At 52.6% G+C, this 10,597-nt stretch overlaps 1 protein-coding gene across 1 annotated transcript; it reads left to right on the top strand.

Moving 5' to 3' along the window:
• Positions 1–3,993: 3,993 nt before the first annotated feature.
• LOC114670417 (uncharacterized) lies at positions 3,994–9,660 on the top strand. The gene is made up of 2 exons (XM_077949107.1): positions 3,994–8,732; positions 9,361–9,660. The coding sequence occupies exons 1-2, from the start codon at positions 8,524–8,526 to the stop codon at positions 9,578–9,580; spliced, it is 429 nt and encodes a 142-aa protein (XP_077805233.1). The 5' UTR covers positions 3,994–8,523; the 3' UTR covers positions 9,581–9,660.
• Positions 9,661–10,597: the final 937 nt, after the last annotated feature.

Raw genomic sequence — 10,597 nt, 5'->3', positions numbered from 1 at the left:
TGTAAGTCCCATCTGTGTTTTGTGCTTCTTTCTGGCAATTGTTTTTCCTTTTGCCTGGGAATGCTTCCACAGTGCCTGTACAATCATTATACCTTGGAAGTTGTTAACTTGCTTTGTATTTCAGAAACTCAGAGGCAGAAGGGACTGCAGCCTTGTCTCGGATGAGACTTTGGGCTTTGGACATTTCAGTAAATGCTGGAATGAGTTAAGACTTTAGGGGACTGTAGAGCAGGCATCACTGTATTTTGCAGTGAGACAAGGATATGAGATTTGAGGGGACCCGGGTCAGAATAATAGGATTCGGCCCTGTGTCTCTACCAATACTCTTGTGGAACTGTAATGGGGAATGTTAAAGAGGGGCCTGGTGGGAGGTGATATAATCATGGAGAAGAGTGGGGGGTGGAGGTAGGGGCATGGAGAGAATGGGGGAGGTTATTTTGTGGGCGTGAAACACAAGGATGGGCGGCGGATTCTTCACAAATGGTTAAACGCTATCTCCTTAATGCTGTCTGCATGATAGTGAGTTCTCTTGGTGATTATTGAACTTAAAGATTGAGTGCATAGTGTCCTACCGGTTTTTGTTTTTGTTTTTGTTTTTTCTTGGAGACAGAGTCTCGCTCTGTCTCCCAGGCTGGAGTGCAGTGGCCGGATCTCAGCTCACTGCAAGCTCCGCCTCCCAGGTTTATGCCAGTCCCCTTCCTCAGCCTCCCGAGTAGCTGGGGCTACAGGCGCCCGCCACCTCGCCCGGCTACTGTTATGTATTTTTTTTTTTTTTGAGACGGAGTCTCGCTCTGTCGCCCGGGCTGGAGTGCAGATCTCGGCTCACTGCAAGCTCTGCCTCCCGGGTTTACGCCGTTCTCCTGCCTCAGCCTCCCGAGTAGCTGGGACTACAGGCGCCCGCCACCTCGCCCGGCTAGTTTTTTGTATTTTTTAGTAGAGACGGGGTTTCACCGTGTCGGCCAGGATGGTCTCGATCTCCTGACCTCGTGATCCGCCCGTCTCGGCCTCCCAAAGTGCTGGGATTACAGGCTTGAGCCACCGCGCCCGGCCTGTTTTGTATTTTTTAGTAGAGACGGGGTTTCACCGTGTTAGCCAGGACCTGCTGGGTTTTGCACTCACATTTGTGTTATTTTTCTGGGGAATTTCTTCCCTTTGGATTGTGAAACCTTACCCAATGCCCGTCCCATCATCGTACCTTGAAAGAAAAGAAATCCCTTTTAAATTCAGGGACTCATAGCCAGAAGGGACTGTAGCCTTGTCTCAGATGAGACTTGGACATGTTTACATTTGGAATGAGTTAAGACTTTTGGAAACTTTAGAAAAGGTATGATTGTGTTTTGCTCTGTGATAATGACATGAGGTTCTGGGGTATGAGGGTCAGAATTATATGGGATGGCTGTGTGTCCCTATGACACTAATGTGGAATTGGAATCCTGAAAGTTGGAGGTGGGGCCAGGTGGGAGGTGATTTAATCTTGGACGAGAAGGGATTGGGGTGGAAGGAAAGGAGGGGTAGGGTGGGGAGGAGTAGGTCGTGAGTAGGGTGGTGGGAAGGTGGAGGGCAATAGGAAGGGGGAGAAACCTGCTGCAGAGGCAGAGGCTCATGGAAAACCTCTACTAGGGCGGTGCACCTGTGGCTTTGCAGGCTTCAGCCCCCATGGCTGCTCTCATGGGTTGGGCTGGTGTGGAATGCCTGTACCTTTTCCATTACTGAGGGTGTGAGCTGTTGGTGGCTTGTGAATCTGGGTTCTGGAGGATGATGGCCTCCTGTGTGGGGGCTCCAAGCCTCTATTTTCCTTCTGCACTGCCATAGTGGAAGTTTCCTAAGAGGCTCTGCCTCTGCAGGAGGCTTCTGACTGGAAACAGTGGGCGGTGGTGTGGGTGGTTCCTTCACCAATGGTTAACCTTCTTGATGCTGATCTCCTGATGTGAGTTCTCATGAGATCTGGTTGTATAACAGGATGTGGCACTTCCTTTCTCTCTCCATCTTGCTCCTACCTTGACATATGAAACATCTCATTGCCGCTTGCCTTCTGGTGTGGTTAGAAGGGGCCTGATCAGTGTGGGCCTGCTCAGTGGCGCTAGTCAGTTGGGACTTGGTCAGTGAGGCGTACTTAGTGGGGGTGTGGTCAGCAGGGGCCTGCTTAGAGTGGGTCTCAGGGGTTCTAGGAGTGGGGGTCTTGGTGAGTGGGGACCTACTGGCAGACAAATGTTTGGTGTCTGGTCAGTGCAAACCTGGGCTGCGGGGCTTGGTCAGTGGAGACCTGGTCAGCTGGGGCTTAGTGGTGGCTTTGTCAGTGTGATCTGGGTCACTGGTGACCAGGTCAAGGGGTGCTATTCAGTGGAGGCCTGGTCACATGGGAGTTAGACAGCAGAGGCTCTTGTCAGTGGGTCCCTGGTCAGGGCAGCCTGGTCAGTGGAACCTAATCATTCGGGTCCTGGTCAGAGAGGTCTTGATCAGTGGTGACTTTTGTAGCCTCGGTCTATGGGGTGACCTGATCAGTGGGGATCTGAGCAGTGCGTGCCTGTTCAGCGGGGCCTACTCATTGGGTTTCTGGTCAGAGACATCTGGTCACCTCAGGCCTCGTTAGTAGGGGCCTGGTCACTGGCAGCCTAATCCCTGAAGGCCTGATCAGTGGACCTTCATCTGTGGGGCCAGGCAAAGGGGTCATGATCTGTGGAACCTGATCAGTGAGGCCTTGTGTGTAAGGACCTGGTCAGTGAGCCCTTGTCAGTGAGGCCTGGTCAGTAAGGTCCTGGTGAGTGAGCCCTTGTCACTGAGTCTTGGTCAGTAAGGTCCTGGTGAGTGAGGCCTGGTGATTATGGGCCTGGCAGCCGGAGATTGGTTTATGGGAGCTGGTCATGGGGGTCTATTCAGGGAGGGTGTGGTCAGGGAGGAGCTGATGTGTGGGATCTGGTCAGCAGGGACCTGGTAAATGGGGGCTGGTGAGCACGGCTGGGAGAGGTCAAAGGAAATGCACGTTATCAAAGGACCTGTGGACAGCTGGGATGGCCCAGTGGTGTCCAATGGCCCAGTGAAAATGGAAAAAGCAGGTGTTTAGATGGACCTGGGAAATCTTGCTCAGAGATTCTGACAGGACAAAGGTAAAGGAAGGGCCAGAGTGGCCGGAGAGATGGTCGCAGTCTATGGACTGCACAGGATGGATGGAGGAAGCCAGGGAACAGGCAGGGTGGGCAGGTGGGGTGCAGGGATAGGCAGGTGCATGCTAGGGGTCAGACCTTGTGAGGACTGTGGGGGGTCAGGTGGGGTGGGCTCCAGGTGTACCCTCAGTGCACTGGGCAGGTCTCGGGCCAGGCTCCTGGTATCCCACCTGGGTGATGTGGTCACTCCCTGGGGGACTGCTGTGAGGCTGTGGTCACCCACCCTGGGCAACATTGTCCCATCTCAGGACTGGATTTTCTCAGATCCTACAGAGGGTACAGCATCCAGCCCAAGAGTGGCAGCCCCATGGTGCAGCCTGAGCTCTCCTTGGGTCTGGAGCAGCCCCTGCCAGCCCTGCACTCCCTGGTCTCCCAGGTCCCACTTTTCCAGTGTCAGCCGGCAGGGAGGAGGTGCCCTCCCTTCCCTATGTGTCTCCTGGGCTGACATTTGTGGCGCATTGGGACAGGGATGGTACTTCCCTCAGGCCCATTTAGGGAGGGGCCTGGCTCCCAGCCTGGCACAGGTCCTCAGCTCTGCCTTGGTTGCCTTAGAATGAGATGGGTCAGTCTGCATCCTGTAGGTAAAGGTAAGAGGCTGTCCCTGCTGTGTGCTAGGCTGGTCTAGGGATGGAGGACTTAACAGGTCCTCCCAGTGTGTCAGGCCTGGGCAGCACTCTCCTGTCTCAGGACTCAGAAAGTCCAGTCTGGAGATGGGATTGTTCTGCCCAGGATGGGTGACCAGGGCCTGTCAACAGTCCCCCAGGGAGTGACCACATCACCCAGGTGGGGTCCAGGAAGCCTGTCCTGAGACCTGCCCAGTGCACTGAGCGTGAACCTGGAGCCCACCCCACCTGATGCCCCCACACAGCCCTCGAAGGGTCTGACCTGCCAGCATGCACCTGCCTCTCCCTGCACCCCAGCTGTCCACCCTGCCTGTTCCCTGACTTCCTCCATCCTCTCCAGCAGGATGCGATGGGCAGAGGGACAGCCTATGTGCACATTTCGTGGCAAGTAGGAGTGACACATCATCCCTGGAAGGGGCCATGTTTCCTGCCAAAGTCCACCCCAGAACTCTGTCCCTGAGGTGTTTTTACCAAACCCAAAACGCACAACTGCGGTTGTGGCTCAAGGGTCAGCACCCGCTAGTGCCAGGACACTACTGGGAGGCTGAGACAAGACCATACCCCATGCTGTCTGTGGCCTGAGGACAGGGTGTCTTGGGGCCATAAGGCCAAGCCACCAATGGCCATTGGGTCATAGGGCCTGAGCCCCAGTGTTTGCCTTTCCCTGGCTCCTTCTGGTTCAGTCCCATCAGGGCCATGGAGCCCAAGACCCAAAGGTTCCCTCCAGGAATCCTGGTGGCTCGGCTTACTTTATCGTGTTTCATCTGAGAGCAAAAATGTCAGATCAGATGCACAGAAAAATGGCTCAAAGTGTTTAATGACTAGAGGAAATCTAGGAGCAGCAAGAAGGTAATGTGAAGACGGGAGGACCTCCATGACCAGTGTCTGCAGAGCCAGGGATACAGGCACCAAGTGCTGTGGCCTTGTACCACCTGCCTTTCTAGTGGATGGCATACTCCTTTGCTGGAGGACAGAAGGCCTGGTCACCGGCTTTTCTACCTGGCCCTGTAGGCATCACATTGCTGGAAGAGAATCTCATGCCAGAGCTTGGACCACGCCCTGCTCAGGGGTTAGGGGTTGTCTCTTGGTGACCTAAATGAAAAACTAGTTCCAGATCAGAGTTCCTGATGCTGAGCAATCATCCACTCTTTGAATCATGGGAGGGCAGGCCTGGTACTAGGTAGACCTAACCTCTTTGAGGAACCACAGACCCCAAGGCTGGAAACCTCCAGAATCCTCCAGCCCCTGATCCTCCCCTGGGACCCCTGTGGCCTGTCTCACTGAGCAGTCTTCCATCTGTAGATGTCTCGGCTGCCCTACAAGGGAGTCCCCTTTCAGGAGTGGGAACAGGTATGGTCACTGCTGCTGGATGTCTAGAAAGTAGAAACCAAGAACCTAGGGAAATACCAGGCACAGCCTTTCCATTGTCATCCAGAGCAGGACAAACATGTCAGCTGGTGTCAGGAGCCCAGGTCTCCAGCTGGAGGGAACGTCAACCCTACAGTGGGAGCAGGGGCCCATCGCATATCCTAGGAACAGATGGTAACGTAGGCATTGCAGGTAAGCCGGGCTTGGTACCCCTCCCTGGCTTCCGAGAGAAGCCAAACAAGGAGCTTTCTGCAGAATGAAACCTCTTTTCCATCCAGAAGCACTGCTGACTGTTCAGTGGTTGCCGTTGTGGCAGTGAGCTTTTTGTCCATTCTGAATGTTGGACTGGTTTCTTCTCTTGACCCTGCCCTACAGACCATAAAGGAGAATAGCAAGAGGCCCCCAGCAAACATCCACAGATGGCCCTGGACATCAGCCACATTCTGAGAAACATGTCATGTTCTGGGAGGGCTAAGGCGTCAAGTAAGGTCTATGGGGCTGGAGGATCCCAGGGCAGGTAGAGCAATCCAGGGCCGTGGGGGCTTCTGTGGGAATCAGGAGGTCCCATGGTAGACGCAGGGGTTCTACAGGAGGAGTCACAGAGCCGCCAGGGCTCTCCTGGCCCAGGGAGCAGTCAACACCATGGACGGAACACCCGCTGGGCTCCAAGCCCTGGGCCAGGCTGGGCCATGTGGGGCTAGGAGGCAGCTCAGAGTGGGAGGCAGGGAGAGAAGTGTCCCCAGAAGGCACCCATTTCTGGATGTAATGTGGTCCTGAGATTCTGGCAGGGAAGTCTTTCCAGGGTTTCATACGTGTTATGGAACTGCTTCCTCTCCCCAGCCTCACCCTGCAGGCATCTCAGTAAGTATATTGCCACCATCTTGGAGCTGCATAGTGTAACGGCACCAGCAGATCTGCCTCTGCACAGACTTCCTGTACTACCCAGTCCTGAGGAGAGATGCTTCTTCAGGGCTTGCGACCTGGAGCACAACTTTACACACCATCATCCTGGAGCAGCACTGCACCCTCACTAGCCAGGGTGTTGATGACTTCCTCAAGGCCAAGGCCACGTTCAAGATTTTTGACTTCAGTGATTCCTTGTGCTGAGCAAGTTGGGCTTCTCGGGGATCTTAATTCAGGAGGTAGAATGCAGCATGAGATCAAGTGTCTGATCAAAGAATTTGAACTTGATCTGGAGGGCTCTGGATAGCCATGGAAAGTGCTGGATACATGAGGGACAGTCACATATGTTTTAGAGATGATTGTGGAAGGCTGCCTGGAAGGGATGAACAAGAGCCAGGAGACTAGGGAGGGAGCTTGTGGGGAGGTCTGGAGATGGCAAGGGAGGGATCCTGCTTGGATCAAAGGTCTTCAGGGACTGTCTCAGGTGCTCTCAGAGCTAGTGTGTTCAGAAGTCTTGTCTCCAGGATGAAAATGGGAAGGAGTTGTCAAACAAGGAAATATAAATGGAGGCTGGCATGTTTATGAGTGCCAATCGTGGTCCCGGTGTGGGAACTACTGTGGGAACAGGAGTCTTTCCATCCAGGGACATGGTGGATGGACCCTGCATCTCTCCATGCTGCCTTTCCTTTCCCTCCCATTCTCCTGAGGGCCTCAGTGCATGGGCACTGTCCAACCTCTGGTGCTGAAGCAGCCAAGAAGCCAAAGACTGGGTGGCTGCCACTTAGGATATGACAGCACAGCCAGTGGCCTCCACTGCATCCTGTACAACCTCAGAAGACACCCAGACACTGAGAGTGCTGCCACCACGTGGTGCAAGAGTTCTGAGGGATCGCAATCCTGAAGACAATGAATGGAGGGTGCAGGGCCTCATGGCCTGTTCCCCAGCCCCTCTCATTGGCTCTGCTCCAGGTGGTGAAGGGGCATAACGTTTCTGCCAGTTCTGCCATGATTGCCTAGCAGGAAAAGGAGCAGAGTCCAGAAGCAGAGCCCGGTATCCAGCCTGCCTAACAAGGGAGAATTTGTAGGCTTTGTGGACAGAGAGAGCTGGGAGTCCATACCTTCACCCACTAACTTGCTGAGACACTGGTAAAATCAGTTTTCTTTTCTTAACTAGGTTTCTGTCATCTGTAAATTGAGGGGAATTTCTTCAACCTCATGAGGCTGCTTGGAGAATTAGTGACAGTGTGTGTAGAGCAGGTGCCACCCAGCAGGCATTTGGTGTCCAGACCACTCCTCTTCCCCCTTGATTTTCTGCCTCAATGTGCATTTTGTTCTTAAGACATTCACTCCCCTTAATTTTGCTCTTCCCTCTGATTCCTGCCTTATCGTCTATCCCATGGAGTCACCAGGATCTAAGTGGACAACAGTCATGTGTGCATGTATGTGTACATACATATGCACTGTGTTGGTGTGCAACACCTTGATGAAGGTCCCGTTAACTGCTGCATTCCTTTCCTGTCTCTGTTCCCCACGGCTCTACCGGTGTTTCCTGAGATTCACACCCTAAGGAAGGACTGGCAGTCGAATTACTGTCCTAGAGTTTTTATGAAAAAGGAACATGAGAGGGAAAGTCGCTTGCCCAGAGTCACCCAGCTGAACAGTGGTGGAGTTCAACTTTGACCATGGGTTGTCTGGCCCCAATGTGGTTGCTTGCTCCTCACCCATGAGACGCCTCCCTTATCAGCGTCAAAAGAATGTATGCAGGACCTCAAAAGTGGGATCTCTGATGCCTATGCCATAGAAAGCCCAGGCTCATGGGTGTTGCCCGTGCACTCACTCTTATCTCATTAAGAGTAGTGAAGAAAAACATGCTCAGTGCTGACTGTGTGACTGGGGGTGTTGTTTTAGACACTCTCTGCTTACTTCAATTCATTTAATTTTCACAATAACCTTGTTTTTACTTCTAGTTGTTAGATGGAAAAACTGGGGCAAAGAGCAATACGGAGAGTTGCGAAAATTCATTCCACTGGTCCAGGTTTGAACCAAGCAGTCTGCACCTGGAGTCCTGGTTTGTAACTATGGCACCCTGGCTTCTCACACATCTCCTCATGGAGTTTCACCTTGTTTCAGGCATGGCACTGAGCAGCTTCTTTTAAGAACATAATTTGTAATTATGTAGATTACTAGTTCTGCTTCAAAATGCCACACAGCCTTGGTGTGATGAAATGAAACAATTGGTAAGTCTGAGCATTGAGAACAAGCATTCTGTTTTCCACTCCTGACTCCATTCCAACAGCTGGGACAGTGTTTCCTCTGTGCCTGTAGAAACCTCAGCTCCTGTGCCGAGGAGCCTGGTCTCTCTGGGGAATGTGGCAGTCAGGTGCTGGCAGGGACCTTGAAGCGACTGAAGGGTCATTAAGAAAAAGCTGTCTACAAAGGTTTGGGCAGGGCCAAGGGAAGCAGGTGGTATGGCACAGGGCCCTGGTGTTAGCATCTTGTGGGTGCTGTCACCACCCTCCATTTTGATGGGGCCACGGAGAAGCTGTTCCAGGAACTCGGAAAATCTGCAGCTGAGAGTGGAGGCCAGAGGAGGTATCACTCCGTGTGCCCTTCAACGGTCTCCGGATACCGCCACTGACCACACTACAATCTCCTTATTAGACTGGAGAGGCTGCAGGTAGGGGTTCTAAGCCTCCTCTTGTGGCTCACCTCCAACAGTGAGTCAGCACCGGCTCCCGTAACCCCACAGCCCAGGATTCACTTAGCCCCTCTATCCTGCATGGTCCCCTTTCCTGCTGGGAAGCAGATACCCACATGAGCAGCAGAATCCTGTTTCTCCCTGCAGGCCCCTCTGCTCCATAGGAGTGGAGTTTTGTGGGTCTCCTCCCTTGGATTTGGATGATGACACGCTTTCCCCTTCCACAGCAGTTGTTTCTGTGGACCTTACCCTAGGTTTTCCCCTGGTCGGGCATTTCTCAGGGTTCTGCCCAAAAGTCACCTTTTGGAGGGGTCTCCACCTGCCACTGTGTTTGGAACAGCTCCTTCCATTTCTTTCTAGCTCATCTCACTCTGGTAATGTCTTTCATTACCACCAGCATCTGACCTGGTCTTATGACCTATTAGCTTCCTGTGTCAGACATGAGCACCAGGATGGCAGGGACCTCATCTGTCCTGTTCCTCCTGTGACCTGGGTCCCACACCATGTCTGATAGAGTGTAGATGCTCAAGGGAAGTTTACTTTGTAGAACTGTCCACCTGGGAGATGTTACTCTTAGTCTAACCTGTACCATGTTGTAAACCTCCAGCCATGTTGCAGACCCTGGTCAGAGTGAAACGTTCCATGGGAACTCGGGCCATGAGAAACATCCTTCCTGTCTGCCTTACTGCAGAAACATCCGTATCACATCGTCCCGGGCAAAGGCTCCACAGTCTGTCTGCAGGAACATCCTTGCCATATCCTGCTGGGCAACAAGCTCTACCGCCCGGACCCCGCCGTCCCAGTCCCAAGATTACCCCAGCCTGTGAGCGGCAGTTGTGCCAGCACTAAGCTGGTTTAATCCTCCCCAGGGTCTTGCTGGCAATAAAGAGGTTGCTGTTGAAGCTGCCAACTGTCTCTCTGTCTTTCTTTAACCCTCGCCTTGCCTTCAAAACCTAACAATTACTATACGTCTTCCTTTTACCAAGGATGATATGGGACTCAAGAAGAGTAAGTGATTTACCCAGAATTCCACAGCCAGTGAGTCACAGAGCCTGAACTTGAACTCAGTTCAGCTGAATCCAGAACTCCTGTCTTCCTGAGAGTCCAGGGAAGGGAAAGGTGGAACTGCAGCCTGTGGGTGCCCACACACTTCTCCTAGGAGACCACAGGCGGCCTCCTGGGAATTGTGTCCTCATGGACACAAAAGAACTGCTCACCTGTGCTGCATCAGCTAACTGTCCCCATTGTCCCAAATTGTTATTTATTTTCAAAGTTTTGCTTTAATAATTAAATTTCTCACAGCTCAGTGTTGGAAACAAAGCACAGAGGCCTGTAGAAAGTCGTGTGTGAGGTTTTCTCATTTTCTTCCCAGTGATCATATAAATGAGTGTACGAAGAACACAAATACGCTCTTACTTTTTATCTAGAGATGAGGCCCTCCCGCCCATATTCCTCTGGTACTGTCCTTCCGTTTTTCGCATGGGAGGACCACTCTTTCAATACTAGTCCATGGGATTTGGGAGGTGCTGACCCACCCTGGGCAGTCAGATGAGCAGGGTAATTCATTCAGGAGTGGGCGTGTGATCCAAGCTGGGCTCATGGAAGTCATCCCTGCACTTTTGATGAAACTGCTGGGAATGAGGTGCTTTCTTTTTACTGGCATAGCATTTTCCAAGGAAGTAAGTGATATGAAATTTATGGGGCCATTTTTTGCTGCTGTCTCAAAATAGCCTGCCTGAAAAGCAGAGCTGACACACGAAATGAAGGGACAGAATGAGCCTTGGTTGATGTTAGTTGACCCCTGATCCCACTGAGCCAGAAGCCCATCTACTCACGGACGTTTT

The sequence above is a fragment of the Macaca mulatta genome, chromosome 10, assembly GCF_049350105.2.
Source record: "Macaca mulatta isolate MMU2019108-1 chromosome 10, T2T-MMU8v2.0, whole genome shotgun sequence".
Taxonomy (NCBI): domain Eukaryota; kingdom Metazoa; phylum Chordata; class Mammalia; order Primates; family Cercopithecidae; genus Macaca; species Macaca mulatta.
Note: the sequence above shows the minus strand (reverse complement) of the source record. Positions and strands in the feature narration are given on the sequence as shown.